At 38.3% G+C, this 26,651-nt stretch overlaps 1 protein-coding gene across 1 annotated transcript in view; it reads right to left on the bottom strand.

Moving 5' to 3' along the window:
• Nucleotides 1-5,659: 5,659 nt before the first annotated feature.
• The window catches only part of LOC149541485 (Pentatricopeptide repeat (PPR) superfamily protein), a 131,467-nt gene continuing 110,475 nt past the window's right edge, over nucleotides 5,660-26,651 (bottom strand). The window contains exons 8-12 of the mRNA XM_089796738.1: nucleotides 7,033-7,100; nucleotides 6,715-6,802; nucleotides 6,236-6,307; nucleotides 6,026-6,079; nucleotides 5,660-5,904 (exon numbers count right to left, since the gene is read on the bottom strand). Coding sequence (XP_089652864.1) covers nucleotides 5,824-5,904; nucleotides 6,026-6,079; nucleotides 6,236-6,307; nucleotides 6,715-6,802; nucleotides 7,033-7,100 — 363 coding nt within the window. The 3' untranslated portion in view covers nucleotides 5,660-5,823. The remainder of the gene's footprint in view (nucleotides 5,905-6,025; nucleotides 6,080-6,235; nucleotides 6,308-6,714; nucleotides 6,803-7,032; nucleotides 7,101-26,651) is intronic.

Here is a 26,651-nt window from a genome sequence, read left to right as displayed (position 1 = left end):
GTCTTCGTGCCATTAGTACTAGAGGTCACCACCATGTCAGGCACACCACAAAAATCTGCTACAGCACCCAACTCAATTGAACTTGACTCTAGTGGGAATGAACCTGATATGCCAATGTTAGTATCAAGGATGGATGCATCCCCATCTCCACTGTCTCTAACAATCTCGGCCATGGACATCCTCGGATCACCAAACACCACAGCTTGTGACTGTATAGAATCAGGTAAAGACTGTAGTCGCTCTAACTCCATGGTCACCTTAGCCAAATGAAATTGTGACTCCTTGAAAGCCAACTGTGTACTCTCAAGAATCTCAGAAGTCACCTCAAGCTGCTCAGTAAGCTCACTCACCTCATCTTCCTTGGCCAACAATGCATCATATGCTATACTGCCCCACTCCATAAGATAATCTCTGTCGGCTACCAACTGCATATAATTCTGTCTCAAAATCCGAATAGCCTCCCATAAAGAGTGGAACTCTGTCAAGGAAAGATAACTATCTCCCTGCTCATCACTAGTAGGAGAACCCCATCCATAAACTGCTAGCAACTGACGAGCAGCATCGAAATGCTGGCAAGTGATAGCAATATCTCGGTCACTAACTCTCAACTGATTAGACACATGATGGCACTGGCTTGATTGTCTCCTACAAACCTCCTCTGATGCACTATCTAAAGGAGTATCCTCAAAGTTACTAGTCTCTAGAGTATTACCATCCATATCTTGTGAATCAAATCTAAAGCTCATATCAACATACGGAGTATCAAAAACTATAGCACTGCTATCCAACTCCTCTGTACTCAAAGAAACTAAGTCTTCAAAACTTCCCACTGCATCCTCTTGGATGTCATCAATGCCAATATGATCCTGGGACTCATCTGTACACACTGCCAAATATGAAAGATCATCAACACATTCCAGCAAGTGTGGTCGACTGGATATATAAACAAAGCCCAACACCGGTGTATAAAAACTAATACCAACATCAGACAAGATACTGGCACAAAAAAAGACAACACCATGTAATCTGCTAATCAAATCCATGATAGCACCCAAACACTGCTACCAAAAAGTGTTAAAGATCTCCAGTCAACTGAATCCCGAATGCCAATATAACAATCTGGAGTCCATATCCGTAAACTAGAATCAACTGGTAACTCAAGAAAACTCCTCACCTGAGTAATATGACCAATACCAACTAACTCCACATACCTATCATGATGAGATAATGAAGTCACAATACTATCTTTGTTCACCTTCAGCTGGCTGGACAAATCATGTGAAGTACTACCAACCTCAACCTCATGTGATGAAGCATCTAACTGTGCCTGGTACTCTTTCTCAGCAAAGTCATGAATGCTCAATGTCTGCTCATCTCTACCAGGTATCTCACCATCCTGCACAACAACATCCTCATAATCATCATCTGAACCCACTACGCTGTAGTCACTGCCTGTTGTAACTATACCATCCTGAATACCTGTGGCATCACCCTTTGACGACCTGTAAACAATTGTCTCAATTTGAGTATCAAGTTGACCGTTACTATCAATCTGTGTAATATCCTTTCCCACCACCTCCTGTGGCAGAGTAGAATCTGAGACCTCTACCTGGCTATCAGCTAGTTTCTCAAACTCCTCATGCAAGTTCTTGGGAATTGTGTCATCTGTCTTATGAGAAAATCTGCCAAATAGAAATCCAGTCAACTTATCCACCTTAGCTGGGTCAGACAACATGTCATTCATTATACGATGGTGCTCAATCAACTGTTCAGACATGTCATGGCTTATTTTCATAAGTTTATCTCGAATGTCTAAATAACCATCTTTTCTACTATTTTGACTCTGGTTATCAATTGTCCAAGATCGTGTCCTCTGAGACTCTGTACTATACCTGTCCATTTTGGATAAAGTAGAGTGTAACCCCAATAAGATATAACTTCTTCAAACACCAAGAACTAACATGCAAATGATTAGAAGTAGCATGCAACCATAGATTTTGACATGCAACTAATTAGAAGCAACATGCAACTACCAAATTCACCAAGAACTAACATGCAAATGATTAGAAGTAGCATGCAACCATAAATTTTGACATGCAGCTGATTAGAAGCAACATGCAATCATAAATTATGACATGCAAGATCTGGGTAGTTGTCAAAAATGCAAGATCTGGGTAGTTGTCAAAACTGACATGCAAGATCTGGGTAGTTGTCAAAACTGACATGCAAACTTCTACAACCACCAAATTCACCAAGAACTAACATGCAAATGATTAGAAGTAGCATGCAACCATAAATTTTGACATGCAACTAATTAGAAGCAACATGCAACCATAAATTATGACATGCAAGATTTGGGTAGTTCTCAAAACTGAAATGCAAGATCTGGGTAGTTGTCAAAACTGACATGCAACTTCTACAAACCCTCAGGCTGGCAAGATCATGGCTCTGATACCACTGAAATGTCCCTTTTCTGATTTTACATGATATTTCAAGCCTCAAATCAGATCTTTAAAATCAAACAACTAATATCCCAAAGATCCACCAAATTTCTCCAGAAACCCCAAATCGGGTATGCTGAAAATAGTGCCAAAAGCTTCACAACTTCACAAATTATTAATAAATCTGAAAGTGGACATTTTTATAGAAATTTCAGTAGCATAACAACCTACAAAATGACATTTCCAGATCCTTAGAGCCTTTACACAACAGTTCTCAAATGTAGGACAAAAACTATGCTCATCGGGCTCCCGAAATTAACACAAAAATGCCCGGAAACACCACAAAAACACTAATAATCTATCTCATAAGTTTAATCACGTCCCAATACATATATTCAGCTCTATTTTAACACTTTAAATTCTGAAATACAGCAGCAACCCAAACTGATATGAAATACTCAACTGGAAACACCAAACTCATACCAAAAACACACCCGAAAATCCACAAATCTGCACTGTTCAGCACAAAGGCAAACTCTGTATGAGCATGCACATGGAATGGCTTCAAACTCCCGTCCTTAGCCTTCCTGGAAACCTGCAAACTCCCGTTCTTGGGTCTCCCTGGAAACCTGCAAACTCCCGTTCTTGGGTCTCCTTCTCCACAGTTTGGCAGCCTCTGAAGAATAACAAGGAATGAGCAAAAATCAAGTTCTGGAATCACCAAAATGCCTCCAAACCCCTTAAAAGAGGGCATAATTGTAACTCACGTCCAAGAGAGGTTAATGAAACTTATTTTAATAATAATTTTCATTTATTAGTCCAATGGTTTCCAAAGATTAACCCATTTTTTCTGAAACTTCACTTTCTTGGGCCTGCCTGCCTTAGCAAAGATTATTATTTTTTAATTATTTGAAAAGGGGACATAACACGGTATAACAACTTTGGCGTGTTCGTTGTTGTGCACTCTCGGGAAAAGTGACCCCACAAATTGCATGCACGGCATTGAACAATTGGCCGACCATTTGCATCGTACTGAATTCGACTCCTTCCGCCATTGTTGTTATTGCTGCTGTTGTTTTGACCGTGCCGGTTGTTTCTGTATCCATCCGATGTGGCTCCTTCCATACTGGTGTTCCCATTCCCTCTGACGGGGATGCCTCCTATGTCAGGAACACTTGCTACGGTGTTCTTGTTTTCAAATTGAAAGGGCATTCCTTTACCGAGTGTCCCAGAATCTAGCAGATTTCACAAAATTGATCTTTCGAGCAGGATCCCTTCGTATGGCCTTCTTTCTTACACTCCGTACACCATAGGTCATTGCCCTTAGTCTCTTTGTTCATGTTTTTGAATTCCTTCATCATCTACATCATGTTCTTCTGGAGGGCACGGACCTTCTTGTTGCTTCCCTCATCATTGCTGCTATCTTCTCCTGAAGATGCATCGTCCTCTGAATCGGACAAGCTGTTTTTCTTCTTCTTCTTTGTCTTCTGGTCACTTTCGAGGTTCATTGCCCGATTGTACGCTTCATTGTATGTTGATGGTGGCACGATCTTCATCTTTTTCCACAGCTTCGGGTGAAGGCCTTCAATGAACCATCTTTTCTGGAGCCCATTTGCCGGCTTATTCTCCATTTTACTAATTAAGTCCTTCAATCTCCTGGCAAAGACCCATACTGTTTCATTCTTCTTTTTCTTGGTATTGAATATCTCTGCTACAATTTCATTATCATCACGCAAAAGTTGAAATTTTGCAATGAACTCCTTAATGTTATCCCAACTGTTTAATTTTTGTGGATCAGCATCAGTAAACTAATCAATCGCAACACCCCGTACGGTAGCGGGAAATTGTCGGATCCATTCGTTTGTATCTGTTATGCCATTTGCCCTCCAGATCGTTTCACATGTTTTACAATGTCGAATGGGATCAACTGCTTCATCACCATCAAATTTAGGCAATTTTTCCTTCAGACCTGCCATTATCACTATATGTCGGGGGTTTTGTTGTGTACCTGCGCTGTTTTGCACTCCCACGTTATTTTGAGCACCCGCGCTGTTCTGAGCTCCCGCGTTGTTTTGAACACCCGTGCTGTTTTGCACACCACGCTGTTCCGCACACCTGCGTTGTTTTCTACACCCGCGCTGTTTTCGAATTCCGCGCTGTTTGGTGAAGAAGAGGGTTCGTCAACCGAAGTTGTTCGTTCCGAAAGTATATCTCGGACGAAGAGGTCACTCTACGCTCGTGCTCACTCGACACTCCAAGCCGTGCGAGTCGATCTCCTTCCATCAGGATTCTCTTCCTGTGGCGTATGCAGGTACAGAAACTCCTCCCTCGCTTCTTCCACCAATCAAGCCATTGTCGAGTCTCCTTCAACAATCCTTCCGCACTCCTGTTTCCGTCGGCAATCTTCTAGAATCTCCTTCGGCACTCTGTCTGCTGAGCCAGAATTAAATTTTCCTGCGCAATGCGTATGTCATCTTTTTCCTTCCGCTTATTCTTATCTTTGTTCAACTGATTCGGCATTTAATTCATATCCTCATGCCTGGGTACCAGGTCCATTGGGCAACGGCGCCAAATATTTACCACATAAATTAATTAAAAAACACACGCAAGTAATGAACACGCATACGAACAGCAGCACTCTTCTTATTATTATTCGCATATGCCAAACAATACATTATGCTTCCATGATAACATGATTACAATGCTTTCCGAAGGGGTTATAAATACTTTCCGAAGAACTTTCCCGAAGGAGTCCATCGGCCACATACAACATGTCACTACAACTATTTTCTTGTCGGCTACATAACAAGACTTTTTCCGAAGGGACCTACGTGTTCATTACCTGAGTGCGTGTCTTAATTAACTTATGCGGTAAACATATCATTTAGGTGAAAATAAAATATTATTTGACAACTATCAAACTGATAATTTCACCAAACAATGTCCGCATAAGTCCAATTTATCAGTATCCCAATTGCCTCATTTTCTCATCAGATTGTTGAAACACAGAACATGTATTTCTTGATCGCCTTCCAATTCTTCATTCTCCAAGAATCCCTGAGCAAAAATGCTTGGAGCTTCTCTCTCGATTTCTTGAGATTCAAAACTAAGAACACTTGATTACTGGATAAGTAACAAGAGAATCTAACATTCATATATTACAAACAAATACATTACCCTACAAACATATGAAGACGATGCAGAGTACAGAAACCAGATGGGAATTAAAAAAGTTTGTAATTCAACTCTTTTGGAAACAAAATCCATAGGAAGGATGAACATTTTTCCATCCCCCTAAGAAAGTTCCATAAAGACACAAGATATCCATCTCTGTAAAAAAATTAATTCATAACTATGACATTGGCCACATATAAATAATGCTTCAAAGGGAATCAGGTAAAACTGGTTCAGATCTTAGAAGCCTCTCAACTTCATCATTTGCCTCGGCCTGAATTTGCCATTGCTGTAAGAACAAAATTCATAATTAACATGTAGTCAAACAGAAGAAGTTAGTTAAAAAGTATACTATCATTTGTGTAAGCCAGTTAGAGTTCCTGTAAAGAGATTTGCTTCAATATCTGTACCTTCTCCAAATCTTCCAGTTCCATAAGCCGCTCAATTTGTTCAGCTATCCTTGTCTGTGTCAGATACATATCCATCAAAAAGATTTGAGAAAATGTTCTACGAACGAAAGAGAAGCTATATGAATCTGTTTCTGACTGGTCAATGCATACCAAAAATCAATTAAGATCCTGAGAACTAATGATGTAATCCAAAAATGCATTAATACTCACAGCATTAGTTGCTGTTTCTGCGGCAAAAACATCTATGTCCATCTCCACCTCAATTTCAATTAGTGAAGCTATCTGTTCAATTATCAATATCAAAAGAAATCAATGATTTGAATGTAGAAACATAAAAATTTAACAGGAAAGCATATTTTGCAGTACTTCTACAATACCCAGTTCATTGAGCTGGGAGAGCTCAGTCTTCTCAGCAGAGAAAAAAGCTAAGAAAAAAATAAATACAGGTTGTTGCCTAATAGTCCCTTTTTCTATATACAAGTTCACGAACTGTTAATATCATAGTCCCTTTATCTTAATTCTCAAATCCAATATTCAAAGTGGGCGTTATACTGTTTTAAACAGGCCTTTTCAAATTTTGAAATGATAGAGTGTGAGGGCCTGAACATCCATCATTCAACGTATGAAGAAGTGTGTGTGTGTGTGTGTGTGTGTGTGTGTGTGTGTGTATAACTTCCAAAACAACCAACTTTTGCATAGCTGTCAATGAGCTCCAATTTTGCAACAAGAGCCTCATCCAAACTTTCTTGAGCGTGCTTGACCCTGCTCCTCCGAGCACTGTAGGCAAACAAGAAGATGTTGGACCAGGCCCAGAGATATCTTAGAATAAGATCAAAAGGAAAAACTCAAAAAACATATTTGCATTCAATGCCAAAATAGAGTGACATGCTGCATTGATTATTAATTACGGTGATGATCCATTCATTAAGTGAAAGGTAAGGTATGTAAATCAGGTTTTTCTTAATTTTAAAGTTTCAAACTGCTCAAAATGTTTTTTAGAGTTCTACCTGTAAGAGGATTCTCCAACTACTTCAATTTTGTTCTCTAAGTGGCACATGCGGGCTAGCATCCAAACCTTCAAAACAGAGATCAGAAACCATTAAGTTTCAACGGGCACGAGTTGTTGCACAATCATAGTGACCACATCTGTAGCCAAGATAGCATGTCCAATTAATGTAATTAGGAATTCAGTGGCAAGCATTTAATTCTAATCCTTGTAACTTTACCAAAGCCATCACTATACATGATTATATCATGTACAAGTTTTCTTCAAGTTTTTCAACATTATCCTCAAAGAAAAGGATTATTCTATTCAAAAAGCTTAAAAAATGTAAATAAAAGGACAAAAAACTTTGCAAAACAATAGAATATGACAATACAGTATTCATAATGTAGATCACTAGTAGATCCCTGTAAACATGGGCTGTGCAATACATGAAGACGTCAGAGAGTCCCTCAATGATGTTCATCTAAAATAATTTACGAAGACTAATCTTACTTAAGATCACATGACTATGCAGTGACTCGGCCATTTCCAATAATGAGCACATTCTTATACATTTATTAATGATATTAACAAAATATAAATACCTTACTGCAACCTACTAAATAGTTACATAAATAGTCATAGATATTGTAATTTAATCATCTATTACTGCTCTCTCCAATATCGTTTTGTTTTGCTGTAATCTAATATGCTATAATTTAGACTGTGGAATGAATATCTGGTCTGTTTTTTTGTTATGTTTGGTTGTGTCCTTCACAAGTCCATCAGAGGCCATATGTCAATAGGAATTCAATGGTTCCAAAATGGCATCATTTTGTTCACTTTGATTCTCTGTCTTAAAACGTGTCAATGTAATTTTATTCCATTCCCCAATGACCACACTCACCATCATTAGTCCCTCAGCCTACTGCCTTTCCTCAGCACAATTTGAAATATTTAGCGTAGATTGAGACTAAGGGCCATGATCCATCCCCTTCATCTTTTCCCATTGGCTTCTGCTATCGTATTAGCTGGGGATCCATTCAGAACCCGCTGTTATCTAAGACTCCCCTATTTTTAGTCAACATTCATTTTAGTATCTCAAATTTTCAGATGTGTGAGGGACAGATTCATTCCACGGAAATAGCTATGTTTGCCAAGAAATCTGGCTACTAAGTACTTCAGGAAATTCTACTTTAAATCAATAAGACAATTTGTTAACTGAATTGTTAAGGGTTTGTTTTTACTATATTATTAAATCATGACAGATTTATTTTCTTTGACTCTTACTAAATTGATGAAAAGGATATATTTATTTATTAGGAGAACATGTTTCAATTCTGGCAGCGAAAATTGTTTGGGGAAAAATTAACAAACAAAAAATACAACATAAAAAAGAGGGGAAAACTTTGGGAAAAAAGTAAGATTTAAGAAAAAAGTAAAAAATACAGAAAAAAGACAAAAACTACTTTTATATAAATTTAAGGGCATTCCATAGCATATAAAGTTAAACCCATGAATTGTAGAAAATGGGATCTTTTGGTTTATATCCATATTGCTGATTGCAGTGCATGGCACAAATCATAATTCATAATGCATAGGAAATTAACTAGACGGTTACAATTGAGAAAATTCCAATCACAAATTGATTTGTACCTATGTTCCCCTGAGTTTCCGAGACGGGGATGGTGGGGGACGACGAGGGATGGCAGGATGGGTTTTCGGGACAACAATTTTGGTTTGGGGGGGGGGAACGGCAAATGGGGATGTCTATATATATATATATATATAATTTAAAATATACACTTAAATTTGCAAATATACATGTCATTCAAATGAAACTAAGCACAAAGCATGTCATTTAAACATTATAAAACCTTAACATACAACATTTGAATGCCATCTAGGAAATAATAACCAATTTCAGTATTCAATTGCCAATATGCATATCAATATGTGAATAAAAATATTTAAATATAAGTTTAGCAATGAACAATATCATAAAAAATTGAAAATCTAAATACGCCCAAAGGCTAGAGGGCTGCCATAACGTATCAATGTATCATCACCATGTTCAAGTTCAATATAGAACTGAAAAAACAAAACATGGAAAAATGAAGTAGACTGATGCTACTATTCTGCCTCTACCACCATGGCATCAAAATTAGAGTTCTCACTATCATCCTCAACAGGAAGCGTAGTCTCATCTAATGGAACCCCAACCAATCCTAGTGATGTATCATCCTCATCAATCTGGGCCACATCCCACCGCAAAGCTAGTGTCTTCCTATACTCTACAGTTTGTCGATCCGCAAGTCAAAGAGTATGATGCACTACCACTGGCTTCTCCACTCTTTTAGAGGTAAAAGTTTTTCCTCTTGATGGAGTGGATAAATGAATCCTCATCAATCTGGGCCACATCCTCGGGATCAACATCCCACCACAAAGTTGGTGTTTGCCTATACTTTGCAATTTGTTGATCCGCAAGTTGAAGAGCATGATGCACTATCACTAGCTTCTCTGCTCTTTTAGAGGTAAGTCTGTTCCTCTTGATGGAGTGGATAAATGAATATGTGGACCAATTCCCCTCAGCAGCTGAAGAACTAGCAACTTGTGCAAGGAGCCGAGTGGCAAGTGTTTTTAACTCAGGTGTATCTCTCCCATGCCAAGTCCACCATCCAATAAGATCTCTCTGTGCCAAAACCACTCTATCCAACCTTCTTTGTGGCTTAACCAAGTTTGGGCCACGGAGGTTGGTGAAGTCAAGGAACTGTGCATGAAGAGTAGAGGCCTCTTGAGCTGAATACATCTTATCAATGGCTCTTATGAAGCCATTCAATACCTTGGTATTATCACATGGGAGACCCCTTCCACCCAACTGTGCATACCATTTGAGATTTAGAGAAAAGGCTGCCATATGAAGCGAGGTATTTATCATGTTCCACCTAATATGCTCCTCATAAAACCCCAATTTAGGATCCTTTGCTGCAACAATTCTCTTCATCTTCCCCAACTGCTATCAATAGTCTCATATATCTCTCCCAAACTAAGAGCGTCGGTATCACCATATCTGATGACATCTACAATGGGTGCTGTGACAAAGTAAATATATCTACAAGATGCAAACAAAAATTAAAATCCGAATTAGAATTTTAAATTTTTTAAAACTGTTAGTATGAAAATCAGTAAGCAAAAGATTAACATTAAATTTAAAAATCAGCAACTTACCTCATTGTGGATCACCAGCTTCTACTACCTGTTTCACCCATTCAATCTTCCCTATGTCCTTCAATGCATTATTCAAGGCATGAACACAACAAGGGATCTAAAAGATGTGCCTATAAGCACCCTCTATCATCAAACCGGTTGATTTGCGCACAAGTGCAAAATCTATAATAACCTATAGTATACTAGCCGACCCAACCTCCTCTATGGCATTTCTCAAAATGGTGAACTAGAATTTTGCATCCTTCTTTCCTGCGCAATCTATGGCTTTCAAAAAATAAGAGCCAGCAGGGGATGTGACAATGATATTGATGAGTGGTCGATATCTAACATCGGTCCTCCCATCAATCACAATAAAGCAGTCTGTCCTAACCCAAGTGCATTTCATATCTTCAAACAACAAAGCAACCCATGAGAACTCTTCATTTAGGATGATGGTTCATAGCGTATGCTCACCAAGGTGCACAAATGAGGGATTTATATTCAATATATTTCTCACCATTTGTTCAAAATAAGTGGAACAGGCTACATGATATGGGATACCATTAGCAACAAAGAATCTACCAATGGATGTCTCACACTTTTCCTTTGCTTGTGCATTAAACATAGTTTCCACCAAGCCCTTCTCGCCACTACTCATCTTTCTCTTCCCTCTAAACTCAGTAGCGTTGCCACTAGTACCAATGGCGGATGACATATGCCTAGATGATTGTGATGGAATAGAAGGTGATATCACTATCAAATCTTGCCCCTCTATTCCAGCCTCTAAGTGCAATCTTTGGCATTCTAATCTCTATTTATTAGTCAAGTTAGGACAAGCTTTGACTCCATGGCATGCAACACCTAAAAAGTGTGACTTCACCCTTGTATAGCTGCCCCTAAAATCATCAAGACAAACATGGCAATCCCACACCTTAGTACCTCCTGAATTCTTTTTATCTTTTGGCCTAGGTGTGACATATTGGAGAAGAGGTTTTTTCATATTGAAAGGACCCTTTGCAAAAAAATTCATGATGGTGGAAGGTGTTGTGAGGTTCTCACACCATCGCCTCAAAACTTTGGGGACCCCCCTCTTTTTTTTTTATCACCTTGGCAATTTCTTAGTTTTGTCCAACAATTTTGGTTTTTTTTGAAAATTTTGAGCCTTGGACACCTTCAAGCCAGTGGGAGACTTAGCTTATTTTCACCCCTTTTTTTTTAAACTTGATTTTCCAGAGCCACCAATTCTATCCTTAGGCCGAACAAATTTTAAAGAGCAACACTTGGCAGGATAAAATTGTAAATTTTGTACTTAGACGTTTTCCTTTGAAAATCCGGATATAATTGTGTAAACTTGAATAATCTTTCAAAAGGAAAATTTTTTGTTAGAAAATTTCAAATTTTTCTTTGATGAAAATTTTAATTTTGTTGAAATGACGCTAAATTGCAAGAATCAATTTTTGGCTCTAGAAGATATTTTATTTTATTTTTGTCAAAAAAAATTTATTGACATAGCAAAATCGATTTGGGTAAAAATTGCAAAAAAATGGCTTTAATAGATTAAAATTGCCTTGAAATTTTTTTGTCTTTAATGAAATTGGTAATTTAATATTGAAAAATGGCTTTTGGTTAGCCAAAATCCAATTTTAATGACGTATTAATTACTAAATCCTTATTAAATGGAAATATTTAACATCTCCAAGGCACCATTTAATTTCCTTTTGCAATTTAGAACTAATTGGCAATTTTAAAAGGCAATTTTCATTTTGGCAAAATTAATATTTAGCTAAGTATTTAATTGTGAGCCATAATTTTGCATTAATTATTGTTTTTCTTTCTCCCAGGGTCCAAGTTGGCCAGCTTGGGGGGAGTAAGAAAGTTGGGTATAAGAGGAGGCCTCTCTCCCATTTCTTCCTCACTTCTCACTTCTCCTTCTCAAGGTGTTGGTGATTTTGCAAGAGCAGATCTGCACTCTTCTTGGTTGGCGAAATTTGTGGGAGCCGAAATTTGTGGGTGTCAAAATTTGTGGAAGATAAAATTCTGATTTTTGCAAGAAGCTGCAATTTTTGCCCTAGGTTGGGTAATTTTATTTGGAGATGAATTGCGTGATAAATTTTTTATTTGCAAGTGATTTGAAGTTCTTGAGGTCTAGTCCTAATTCCGAAAAGTTGTTGTACGATTATTGGTTAAGGTAAATTTTCATCATCTAGAGTTGCAAGGGGTCCTTAAGCTGACATCCTTCTTTCGTTCTAGTCTTAGGATTGTTTCCCTTGGTTCTACTTGCCTTCTGGTCCACCACTCTACCATCCTATAATAGGGCGACAAGCATGGAGGATGTTAGTGCAAGTAAGAATCCCAAGCAGACAAGACTAAGAAAGACAAAGAGGATATGATGCCCAAAATGCCGCCCTTTTCGAAAATGAAGAGAATAACTGACACCAATATCGGTATAGTGGACATGATATGGATGAAGGACAGATTAAAGGAAGGACAATCCCCCTTGGCTATTGGTAAAGGTAATTTCAAATCATTTAGAGTTGAAAGGGGTCCTTAAGTGGATTTCTCTCTTTCGTTCTAGTCTAAGGATTGCTTCCCTTGACTCTACTTGCCTTCTACCATCCCGTAATAGGGCGACGAGTATGAAGGATGTTAGTGCAAGTAAGAATTCCAAGCAGACAAACACTAAGAAAGACAGAGAGGATATGATGCCCAAAACACCCTTCTTGAAAATGAGGCGAATAACCAATACCAATGGTGATACCATAAAAGGATATACAAAAGGCAATTGCACATCACAGCCCAGACATTGACACTTCCACTACGACCATGATGAGCGACAACGGCGCAGCGCTTGATTTTGAAGATATTAGAGAAGAGGATGTCAATGAGACAGATTTTGGATCGAGGTTAGATGAGTTAGGAAAGGAGGTTAGATGAGTTAGGAAAGGTTGCTATCAAGAAAAAGCATTTGGGCACCCTTTCCTCTCTCAATGCTTTTATTGGATTTGTGAAAGAATATGAGAAGGATCATGAAAGGATACTACAAGCAGCAAGCAGCGTGGTGAAGTCAACAAAACTTAGGGCGAAGCACACACCTTGTCCTCCTATGGAAGAAGTTAACGAAAGGCTAGCTAAGTTGATTGCCTTAGCTAAGAAAATGAAAGAAAAGGGAAGATTTATATTAGAAGATCATTTGATGTAAGCCCAAGTGGCAAATTTCCCTCCCTTCTAGAATAGGACAAGTGTCTATTTCTGATTGGCCACCATTTTGGTGCCTTCTCATTGGTTGCCACTTTTTGCACTTTTTTCATTGGTCCATTGATGAGGTGGCAGCTTCTCATTGGCCGATGGGGTGGCAACCCTAATTAGGGTTTTTAGGATCCAATCTGAATCGTTGATATTGTTTTGATCTCCACCGTCCGTTGTATTTTTGGCCCCTATATAAGGCCATTTGCTCTCATTTGTAAAGGGTTGGAGAAATTGTTGCGAAGATAATACCAAAATTGCTCTCTTGATCATTGTTGCGATTTGCATGTTGATCAAGAACATTAGGTATTATTGCATGTTTTCTACTTCCACTTACTTAGATTTCTTTTCAAGTTGTTGAAGTAAATTTCATTTCAAGTTGCTCAGTAGGAGTGAAGTAGATGGATAGGTGTATGGTAGCATTGGTAAATGTTTGATAGGGATCAATACTAGACCACTAGCATCCTAGTGGCTGGTTGGGAAGCTTTGTGTCGCAAACTAGTTTATTATTCCTTTGAATCATTGCACCTGTGGAAGTGAGACTGTTGGTTAGCTCTCATTAGGTTCGATCTCCGTCCATTTGCTAACCTTCCATTCATAGGAATAGGAGTAGAATAGTGAGTAGTTGGGTAGTCGAAGCTTAGAGAAGTAAGTTAAGTGATAGAACTGATCCATTCACCTTCCACCACCACCGCTTTCCATCAACATCATCATTAGCAAACACACCCTCCATCATCACCACCATCAACATTATCTGCCTCCGCACATTTCACAAGCCGAGTCACCATCACCTTCATTCCACCAAAGTCCAAGTCATCCTTGAATGAATAGCGTAAGGCCACCTACGTGATTACCAGCAAATCACATCAATAAAACTGAGCAAGTATCCAACAGTGTAAGGAACATTGGAGTTATACTCATATCTCATGAACATTAACTTTTCAAGAGAGGAGTTGCATGTTTGATATCCCATATCAAATATTCAATTGCTAATATGTTATGTAAGTGATACAAAACTCGCATTAACAAAAGGGCATTATAACAAATCAGATTTAGCATCTACACTTTTCCTAGTATCACTACTAGCAACATCACCCCCAACCACATTTTCTTCCTCATCACCACTACTACTAGTACTCCTGCTGTTCATTGTGCTTTGTTTTGAGATTTAAATATGCAATGAAAATATGAGCTGAAACAATGATTTTTTTTTTAAATCAGACTTTTCAAGCTGCAAATCTATTTTAAAAATGAAAAATGGAAGCATAAAGAGTTTCATACTTACTTGGTGCACAAAATGGAAGCTCAAACCCTTGCTCAAGCTCTTGGAAGCAAAAGAATCACCTCCACTTCTTGCAAAATGAAAACTTCGGCCAATTGCTACACACTCTAACATCACTAGCAAAACCAAGGAAATGACAAAACAATCAAAATGTGGTCTCTTTTAACCTTTTAGGACATTTGGAGGGGTGGGGCCCACCTGAGCGACCAAATAAGAGGCATTATTTATATGTATTTTGGTTGAACTTTTTTTTTTGCATGAAATAAATAGGGGACGGCTGACCGTCCCAATACGGCCAAGGGACGTTTGGACGTCCCCTTTCCATACCAAGGATGGCTAGTCATCCCCCTATTTTTTCCTGGGAGTCCCCACATACTGGAATATCCCTTGGTTTTCATGGCACTTTGTAGACGATGGGGGGGCTAGCCATACCCATCCCCCCGTCTTGATGACATCCCCGTCTCAGAAACTTGGGTTTTTTGTCAAGGACATGTCCCCAGGGTACATAGGTTTGTACAAAATCAAGATATAAACAATGCACAAATTTCCAAAGAATCCAATGTAGACAATGACTCTTGATCTTAATGACAAAGCTCTTAGTTGACAGCCTCTCATAAGTTGTTCATCCTCTTGACTATCCAAGTTGGCCTTCATGTTCTCAAAATCCTCAAACTCAAAGAAGTCATTTAAAAAACAGTTTTCTTTGTTGAGAAGACATCATAAATTACAAAACAAGAATTAACTTATTCATATTTGTGAATTAGTAGCACTTGCGATTTCTATAATGGTGTGAAGGAGAACTATATTGAGAATGACAAGAAAATTATATGAAAGAGGAAGCAATTGCAAAGTTCAACTTAGTGAACATAATATTATATCCCAAAAGACCATAAATGATATTTAAATGTTGCCATTGATGACTATTATAGCAGATTTGTAAAACTATTAAGTGTTAATACAATTCCATTAGAAAATAGAGACCTGATAGTACAAAAGAGAGAGCAACTATTTGAGCCACAATTTTAGCGATTATTATTCATGTAAATCTTCCTTGCTTTTTCTCCTCGATAAATTTTTTGCTTTTGATTGGACCTTTGAACTAGCATTAGTACTTAGGCATGAACACGTTGCTAAATAAATGCACTCATTAAACTCCAATATCAACTACCAAGCACTCCTTATCGCTCCAACATATCTCCTTATAACTCCCACGACTCCTTATCACTTCATTAAGTCTCCTTATAACTTTCTAACTTCAAGAAATCTTCTTATACCTCCCAAACGTTGAAAGACTCCTTATACCTCCCTCACCTTATCACTCCGAACGACACAATGTCAACTCCTTATGGCACCCATGACTACCATACACCAAGGATTATCTGACACATAGCACAACCCCAAGAAACCAGTGAATTGTTAAGCCAAAGAAACCATCGGCCAACAACCACAATAGCACATTTGTATGCAACCAACCATAAACAACTAAGTATGTGCACCAAACCAAGATACATCATTCTTTGTAATGCATGGAGATGGGCAGGAGTCAAACATGAGGCCTCCCTATAAACAAGGATCACGACAATCGTCTTGTTGTGGGGTCAACCCCACTATTTTCTTGATTTTGTGTACAAGTGAATGATGGACTTAAAAACATTAGAATTTGAATTGAGAATTTTATAGATTACAGGTATAAGTTTCAATAAAAAATAAAAGCACAAGGAATATTCCATTGCTGAAATCTATCCAGATCATTAAAAAGGAAATATATGAAGCCTACTTCAAGAGGGATTAAAATAAGTCCACAAGACTACTAATGCCTATACAACATGCATGTAATGCTACAATATTATGTCTAAAGCATTCATCTACTTGTATATTCAAAAAGAAAAAAAAACATTCACCAACATTGCATTAGTGTGAGCCAGCAAGGCTGTTACAGTAGTACCAGAGCTTGCGTGATAAGTGTTTGACGAAATGTCAAACCACTAGAATTGAAGTTAGAACCAGCTGGGGTTCTTTACATTGGTATCAGACAATTTCCTGCCATCCTGTGCAGTAAGGAAATTTATTATTATTTTGGTCTTGGTGTTGTTATTTGAGTGACCAACACTCTTGTTATTTTAGTTATGGACAAACACAAGAAATTTGGTAAATATGGAAACCAATTGAATAGCAGGGGTAATCTCAAGAAGCTAACAAATATCTTGATGGGAAGTATGGAAAAGCTTAGACAATATCAGAAAAGGATGGATGAATTATTTTCAAACCCGGCAGCTATAAGAAATTGTGCAAGGTGTATGGTTTTCATTTTTAAAAGGTCTTCTTCACAGAGAAAACAGAAAAAGAATCAAGAGGAATGTATAGGCGTAGCTTCAACAACCAGCAACCATCACATGATGGAGCCTTTGTTTAATGGGACAGCTACTACTCGTCCTCAGACGTGTGTTGTTGGAGGCTCTTCTCGGGAGCATGTAGTTATGACAAACTTGCTTGAAGACAATTGCATTGAGTCCCAACATTGACATAAGACAAGAGCTAGTGATAGCCACGATTGATGGAAGCCTTGCTTTAGTTGGTAGTACTGAAAATGTTAGTCCTATTTTCTAGGCTCTTGATGGTGTTGATGACAAGGTGAGTGTGGAGAACGTTTTTGGCATCACTATGATTATTGACTCACATGATGAAAGTGTTAGTTTGAAGGATCACATGGAAAATATGAGCTCCAATAGTTCTGATTTTTATGATGGCAGTCATGATGGTGAGCCTATGCAGGAGATAGTGACTTTTCCATATGTAGGTGATGGTTGCATAGAGTCCCTTGAATTGACACTTAGGATTCAAGTGTTAAAAGTGAGTCATATGACGCAGATTTATGCCATGATGATTCTGATTTTTATGACAATAGTGAGCCATGCTTGCAACAACATGAGACAGTAGAGATTTTACCGGTGGATGATGTTAGTACCCATGATTTGGGTACTACTGATGTTATCTATGAGGATGACTCATGTTGCAATGAGTTTGATTTGTCATATCAGACTTTAGAAAATATTTCAAAGGACTCATTCCTTGATGATAGCTCTTGGGATCACGACTCGCAAGGACTTGCAATTACATGGGAAGTGGAAGCATGCAGGGAGATTGATATGGAAACAACTTCTACTTATTCAGACGACACATTTATCGAGGTACCCAGTAGAAATACCTCAATTGTTGATGTGAGCGAGGATGATATAGCACACATGATGCTGTGTGTCATAAGGCACGTGATGCAGATACAATTTCCTATCACAGTGTCGAGTTTGGGTCAAAGAACATGTCCAGGAGTCAACGATTAGCGATAGCATGATTGCCACAACTTTAGAGTGCTTTGATGTCGCTTGATAGATGTTGGCTACCTATGGTTGGAGCACTCCTATGATAGATGAGCACCATAATGGCGGTCTTTCCCTTGAGGAGTTTCACACTCTTCGAGAGGCTATCAAAATTATGAGACATAATTATTTACAGTTGTTAGCAAATCAAAATTTCTACTCAAGAGAGACTGGATATGTTATGATGCCTTGGGGAGAAGAGAGGAGGTTGATGAGCTCTTATTGTGGACTCTTTGCAGTGTACTCATTTGGCCCTCCAAGAGTCACAATCACATTGGATGAGGTTACCATGGAGTTCAAGCGTGTATAGTCTACACTAGCCCCAAATCCAATTCAGCTACATATAGTGCTGGTTGGTGATAAGTTGACCATGGATAGGGATGATGGATGTGATGAGGACGTAGTTACATCCATCCTTGATATGAGTGCAATAGCTACAAATGAAATGAGTGCATCGGTGGAGGATTGCAAAGATCTTCTTGTTGTATCAGGTTCTCCAAAAGTAGTCCATTGATAGGTAATGCAGGGCAGATTTTTGATAGCCAATGTGATGTAGAGATGGACTCAGCTATGAGTTGTGTGAGAGTTCACGTCACCACTCCCTCATACTCACTAGACACATGTCGAGTATCATCTAGTTAGGAGGTTGATTCTCATGTTGGAATTTTCCCTTTGAAAACAATCCTATTACTTCATCTCATATAGCTAATATCAATACAAAGTTGGTAGTGCCACAATTTCAAAGAGATCAGTTGTGGATTGTAGCAGAGCAGGTGGGTTGATGCTTCTTCGTATTATTTCTACTGCACAGAGTCATTTAAGGAGTATCTTCTTGAGGGTCCAGAATTGCAAGAGGAACCATATAGAACACCTGAGGGTACTCTCATCTGGGGTTCTCATGGTATTCAACGTTTGGTGGGAAAGATTGTAGAGACTTAGGCTACAATGCTTCCCCATAGGGATTTTGTGGTTGGATTTGCTAAGAGGGTTATCGAGGATCCTTCTCAATCAATTGTTTGGAGTTAGAGATTGGAGTCATCTCTTGATTCCCATTTTGGTGTTAATAAGCCTCTCTAACACAAATTGGAGCATTTTACCATAATTACACAGTGAGGAGTGTCAATTTCTCTTTAGACCCACATGTAAAGGACTTGGTTTGTGCAGGTGTGGTTTGGCAATAGTCTCAAAGCATCCTTTATGGGATAAGTTAGCACCATCTTTTGCAAATGGGATTTGCAATTGCAAGTTATATCACTTGTAGTATCGACACATTGAGGATGCTCAACAAAGGTTGGAGATAGTGGTTGTATCATAGGCACCTATGGTTGTTACTATCTCTGTAGTGTAGTTGGATGTGAGTGTCCATTATATTGGAAATCAAGTGTTGACAGAGTTGGTGATTCAGTTGGTTTCAGTTCTGATGAGTTGTCTACGCCATCAGTGCCTACAGTTAGTTTCTAGATGATTCTTTTATTGATGTCAATTATTTGGGTGTTAATGCTAGAGGATTCAATTGTGCTGGACATAGATATTACACAATTTTACCCTTGGGGTCCAAGTGGACTGTGATCTTTGTTTTTGCTCCAAGATTGCTTGGGGTCAAGCAAAGAACATGGATATTACACAGTTTTACCCTTGGGGTCAAAGTGGACTGTGATGTTTGTTTTTGCTCCAAGATTGCTTTGGATACAACCTATAACTCGGTCCTTGTAGTCTGATACTAGGTTTTAGATGACATTGTTGTGGAGTTACTAGGCTCTCCAGTGGACAATGGTTATTTTTAGCTTTGTTTTGAAGGACTTACTAATTGTAGTAAGTCAACATGTGGTTCTGATGAGCTCAGATTAGTTAGAAGAGTTGAATGATGCTCTTAGTTTTTATTTTTGGCTTCTGGTTTAGCTTCCAAGAATCTTGGAGGGAGCATGTAATTTTACTAAATCACCTTGTCAAGTTTATTCATCATCTTTCTTCATTTGGAAAGCTCATGTGCTGTCAGATTTCAGTTCTAATGCTTCTTCAATCATTTTTGCAAGACGGGTGAATTATGGTTATTATCTAATTAAATTCGCTAAGGTTGGTATTTTTGTTGGTGGTCACCTTAGTACCATAGCTTGTTGGAACTAGGTTGAAAAAATTTAAACTTTGGTTACAACAAACAATGACCTTGTGTGTCAGAATATTATGATGTTAGTGAAAAGGTCATTTTTGGAGGCAAAGGAGAGTTAATAAATTTTATTATTCAACTATGTGCCTATGTTTAATACAAAGTGCATTTAAGTGAAAAGTGTGCTAATGAAGGTATTGGGCATTGGGTGTGAATGAGAAGCCAAGTTTCATTTTATATTATAAAAAGGCCTTCATGAGGAAATTTAACCATCTTTTGTCATTTGCATTTTTATGAGTTTGGAGTCTCTCGAAAGGTTTCAATGTTGGGGTTTGAGAGGACTGATTCCTCCATCCATTTTTACACTTTGAGACATTGAAACATATGAAGAATTGTAAAAGCCTTGCTGGCTCACTCTAGCAATGTTGAAGGATGTGACTTGGGTTTCTCTATTTTGCACTTATTTTGTTTTTTCAAGATATATAGTTTTTTGTTTTTCAACAATATAGCAAGTGCTGAAAGTAAATTGGAATGGCAAGCAACACACTTCTTAACCAAAATGATTTCCAGCTAAGTTTTGCAAAGATGAATTTATAATTTATTGCCACTCAATTAGGTAATTATAAACAGATTTAAATTAAACCTGTATGTGATTGCTTATGTTTGTAAATTTACAGCAGATATATAATTCCCATGCCAAGCAATGTGTGTAGGGTCTTCTAAAGAAATTGCCGCCTCTTAATATATATTCGCAACCTGCAAAGATGTAGTCACAGCAGCAATTTGGCACCAATATTGGTGATCAAAAACGGTATCAAGAATTTGCCTTCAATGGCGTTAAATAGCAGTAGCCAATCGGGAATTTTAGGCAATAAAAAATGCAGTGCCAATACCAATATGAACGCTGCCCAGCTGAAGATAAATAAAACCCATGCTACCCCACAGATATAATAGGTGCCAACTATGAATGAAATGCTGAAACAACCATACAAAAATGCAAGACAAATGCAGCCTCAAAAACAGAGATAGCAGACACCCAAATTCAGTGACAATAAACACCAAACTTCAGCACATAAATGCCTTTCCCAGATACAGTTATGACAGTAAGAAAAGCTGAGTCTAAAACCCTCAATTTGGATGCCCAATATCAAATTGAAAAGCTCCAGAACAATTTACTATACAACAGCAGTCAATTGAATGTTCAATTCAGCTTCAAAACACAAATTCAATTGCTTTACAAGAATGTCCTTTAATAACTAGTATCATCCTATAAGGACCCAATAATAGATTGAATCCATCAAAACTGCCACAAATAAAAAATGGGGATATTACAATCTGCCCTCCCTAAGATTGCTTGTTCCCAAGCAATCCCAGAGAAAAAACAAACATCACAGTCCATCCAAATCCCAAGGGTAAAACTATGTGATATCCCTATTGTACACAACCGACTCCTGTAGCACCATCACCCAAATAACCGACATCAAAAACAAAATCATCTAGAAGCTAGATGTAGGCATTGGAGCAAACAACTCATCGGAACTCAACTCAACTGAAGTCTAGCTCTGTGAACACATGGCTCACAATATAACTGACACTCACATCCTATTGCACTGTAGAGTTAGTAACAACCATAGGTGCCTATGACACAACCACCATCTCCACCCTCTGCAAAACTGTCGTGGATATACTAACTCTACAAGTAGCCTACTACTAACTTGAAAATGGTGCAAACCCATCCCATAGAGGATGGTGTGAAAATGGAGCCAACCCACACTTGTGTGAAACCAAATCCTCTACCTAAGGTTCAAAAGAGAAATGATCACTCCTCACTGTGTAATGTTGATAAAATGCTCCAATCTATGTCAAAGGCTCATCGGTACCAAATCGGGAATTAGGAGATGGCTCCAATCTCTAACTCGAAACAATTGGTCGAGCAGGATCCTAGGAAACCCTCTCAGCAAACCCAACCAAAAAATTCCTATTGGGAAGCATTGTAGCCACGGTCTCTATAGTCTTTCCCACCAGACGTCGAATGTTGCGAGAACCTTGGATGAGAGTACCCTCAGAAGCTATGTATGATCCCTTCCACAAATCCAAACTCTCAAGAAAATACTCCATAAATGATTCTATGTAGTAGAAGTTATATGAGGAAGCATCAACCAGCTCCCTTGAAATCTACAATTGATCCCTCTGAAACTGAGGCACTACCAACTATAAATTCTACTAGCTGAATGAGATGAACCAATAGATTTGCTTCTGACAAAAGGAAACAAATCCCCATTAAGCTCGTCTCCAACCACCTCCCCTGAAATCTATAGCTAATCCCTCTGAAACTGAGGCACTTCCAACTATCCAATTCTACTAGTTGAATGAGATGAAGCAATAGATTTTCTTTCGACAGAAGGAAACAAATCCCCATGAGAGCTTGTCTCCAAGTCAGGTGATACCCCACCCAAGTCTTATGAAGAAGAGGGAGAAGTGTCAAGATTTGGCATACAACCCTCCAAAGAATCCACTAGTACCATGCTAACTTCTAGGGAACCTGGTATAACAAGAAGCTCTCTATTGTCCTCCACTGATACAGTTATCTCATCTATCACTACTGCGCTCAAAACAAGGATGAATTTAAATGTATCCTCATCCCATCCATCATCTCTATCCGTGGAAGTCAACTCTCCACCAATCACCACTATATGTAACTAAACTGGCTCTGGGGCTGGTGTAGACTAAACACACTCTAACTCCACGGTAACCTCATATAGACGTGACTATGACTCTTGGAAAGGCAACCATGTATACTGCAAAGAGTCTACAATCACCTCAAGCTCATGAGTGAGCTCAACCGCCTCCTCTTTCCCTAACAATGTCTCATAAAAAGTGCCACCCACTCACCCACTCAAGAAGGTAATCCTTGTCAGCCACTAACTGTAAATAATTATGCTTCAAAATCTTGATAGCTTCTTTAAGCGAATGAATCTCATCTAGGCAAAGGCAACTACCGCCACGTTCCTCTAACATAGGATCACCCCAACTAAATACAACTAACATCTGTTGAATAGCATCATAATGCTCAAGAGCTGAAAAGATGTCACTATCACTCACCTTCAATTGTCTAGTCACATGATGTCTCTACAAACCCTGGCTCCTATGTAAGCTATTTGACTCACTAATGGCACAATGACAAGAGATTGTACCTGCATTGCTCAACATAAGATCACTAATATCATGTGTGTTATCATCCTAGCACACATCAACAACCGAGGTATTGCTACTGAGTACCTCTACCAATACCTCCTCTGATGAAGTAGAAGCCACTGCTATGCCAAACTCCTCGCATGTCTCTGCTTCCCCCTCATGAATAAGTTCTTATAAATCACGATCTTGGGACCCATCATCATCCAATAATTACCCCAAGTCATCACCAAGCATTTGATATGAAATACCAGACTCATTGCAACATGTAACATCCTCATACAAATCATTAGAGGTGCCCATAATACCAGTATCCTCATCGCCCAATTGAGCCCCCGCTGTTGTCGCTTGATGTTGCATACATGACTCAAGGTCATCCTTTGAACCAAAAACACTAGTGCATAAACCTACATCACCTAACTTCTTTGTAACACTCAAATCGTAAGTGTCATAACTGGGTAGCTCCATGCCCTCATTGACCCACCCGAGAAGACTTTTGTCTCCTGTACTGACTCAACACTATGGCAACTACCATAAAAAACAGAATTATCAGTCCTCATATCCTCCACGTAGTCTTCGAAAACAACGCTCTCATCAAGAGAGTCTAAACGAATAGTGGTAACGACTACATAATCAGCAGTCGCACTATCCACAGCATCATCAACATGCTTGCAAGGGACTAGTGTCCTAACAATCGAACCCTATATCACCCATATTCCCACTACTTCCAACTAATGTAAGAGTGTCATCATCAAAGGTAGTTAGCATGTCCTCAGCATCCTCCAAAGTACTAAGTCTAGAATCCTCAATTGTTGAAACTCAGTGCTCTTGTTCACTAATGAAATGGACACATCCACATGTCCTTGTGTAGAATCTCCAACATCATATCTCCAAATAGGACTAGTGGCTGCCCCACTAAGCACAAGACCATGATCACGAGCTGCTAACAACTCATGGTGAAGACTTCTGGATGTTTTACCTATGAAAAACTCCAGTCTCTTGCTGCATTCTTGGTGAAGAAGTCCTTTTAAATATGGAAACCATATATCTAGCTACCCAATTCACTGTTGTCGAATCTAGAACTCTTGCTTCCATCCTTTTCTGATTTTGTTTAAGCCTTTTCCATCCTCTCCATCAGGACATTTATTTGTTTCCTAAGATTTTCCTTACTATTTGACCGATTCCCATAATTATTAGATTTTTTGTATTTGTCCATAGCTGAAATAAGTGCTAGAATTAAAACAGCTGATCCAAAACAACAAATATTTTCCTACTCCATAGGATGGTAGGAAACCGCTCTAATACCATTGTAATAGTCCTACGGACTCACTCTAGCAGTGTTAAAGGATGCGACTTGAGTTTCTTTGTTTTGCACTTTTTTTGTTTTTTCAAGATATACGATTTTTATGTTTTTCAACAATATAACAAGTGTTGAAAGTAAATTGAAATGGCAAGCAACACACTTCTTAACCAAAACAATTTCCAACTAAGTTTTGCAAAAGACGAATTTATAATTTATTGCCCCTCAATTAGGTAATAATTTATAATTTATAATTTCATCGCTGCCTCTTTATATATATTCACAGCCTCCAAAGACACAGTTGCAGAAGCAATGCGGCACCAATATTGGCATTCAATAACAGTAGTAAGAATTCGCCTTCAATGGCATTAAATCACAGCAGCCAATAGGGAATTTTACGCAATCAAATGTAGCGCCAATACCAATTGGAACGTTGCCCAGCTGAAGATAAATATCTGATTAAAACCCACGCTACTCCACAGATATAATAGGTGCTAGCTATGAATGAAACGCTGAAACAACCACACCAAAATGCAAGACAAATGCTGCATAAAAAAACAGAGATAGTAGACACCCAAACTTCAGCACATAAACATATTTCCCAGATACAGTTATGACAGTAAGAAAGGCTAAGATAATTCACCTCTAAAACCCTCAATATGGACACCCAATATCAATTGAAAAGCTCCAGAAAAATTCACTATACAACAACAGTGAATTGGAATGTTCAATTCAGCTTCAGAACACAAATTCAATTGCATTACAACAAGGTCCTCTAAACACCAATATCAACCTACAAGGACTCAATAATGGACTGAATCCATCAAATCTGCCACAACTTAAAAATGGGGACATTACATGAATTGTATCCTAAAATCTGAGGATTATTTCTGCATTTTAGGATTGACAAATTGGTGATGAAGTATACCAATTTGTTAACATTGTTGCAACTAACACCAGGAGGGTTTACTAATTTGGACAGCATCATTTCTATCCTTCAATTTTGATACAGAGTATTACTTTGAAGGTGAACACTACCTGCAAAATGATATTTCCAATCTGCAAATTTAGTATTGTCTGGGTGGCCAATTCTGAAGGTGACCATACCCTGTCTAAGGCTGCTACTTGTTTGCTACAGCAGCAGCTAAACTTAGGGATGCATTTGGAGTTACAAAGACCAATGTTGCAAGTGTTGGCAACGTTTCCATAAAGCTGAAAGACATTTGAAGTTGGCTTGGTAAATTCTAAGGTTCTACTGCAATAAATACCCAATGCCTTGACACATCCAAGTTCCCTATATTTATTGTCTTGAGAATCAGTTGTAATAATTGCCTCCATTTAAAACTGCAATTGGAATACTAAGTTGGCAACTTCTATCAATTGTTTTGTTTCATGTTATTGCAAAGCATTTTATATGTATTTAAAAATAGAAAAAAAATACTTAAATATCCGAAAAAAAAAATTCAAAAAACATTCTCCAACATTGCATTAATGTGAGCCAGCAGGGCTCTTACAGTGGTATCAGAGCTTGCATGATAAGTGTTCAACAAAATGTCAAACCACTAGAATTGAAGTTAGAACTAGTTGGGGTTCTTTACATGTTATGAGCATTGATATGGGGATGTTCCACAATCCTTCCTTAATTCTCTGGAAATAGATTTTTGTTCATAAATACGGAAATGATAAAGATGGAGTGTGTTTGGTAATTTCCATCATTCAAAATCTTGGAACTTCTAAAACCTTGTCCCTAACTATTGTGTCGGTTTAAGAATAAATAATAATGGAAAGTTGATACAATTAATAAAAAGGCAATATCAAACCACAACCACAATTGATAACTTAACTTAAATAAAACAATTAGCGATTTCTTATGGCAAGGGGGCAAGCAAACCCTCAAGAAAAAAATCCAACTTACTGAATCACATAAAGTCTCTAAAGA

Source organism: Cupressus sempervirens, chromosome 8, assembly GCF_028749045.1.
Source record: "Cupressus sempervirens isolate cs-2001-9-10 chromosome 8, ASM2874904v1, whole genome shotgun sequence".
Taxonomy (NCBI): domain Eukaryota; kingdom Viridiplantae; phylum Streptophyta; class Pinopsida; order Cupressales; family Cupressaceae; genus Cupressus; species Cupressus sempervirens.
The sequence above is the reverse complement of the archived record's forward strand: the minus strand, read 5'-3'. Positions and strand labels throughout refer to the sequence as shown.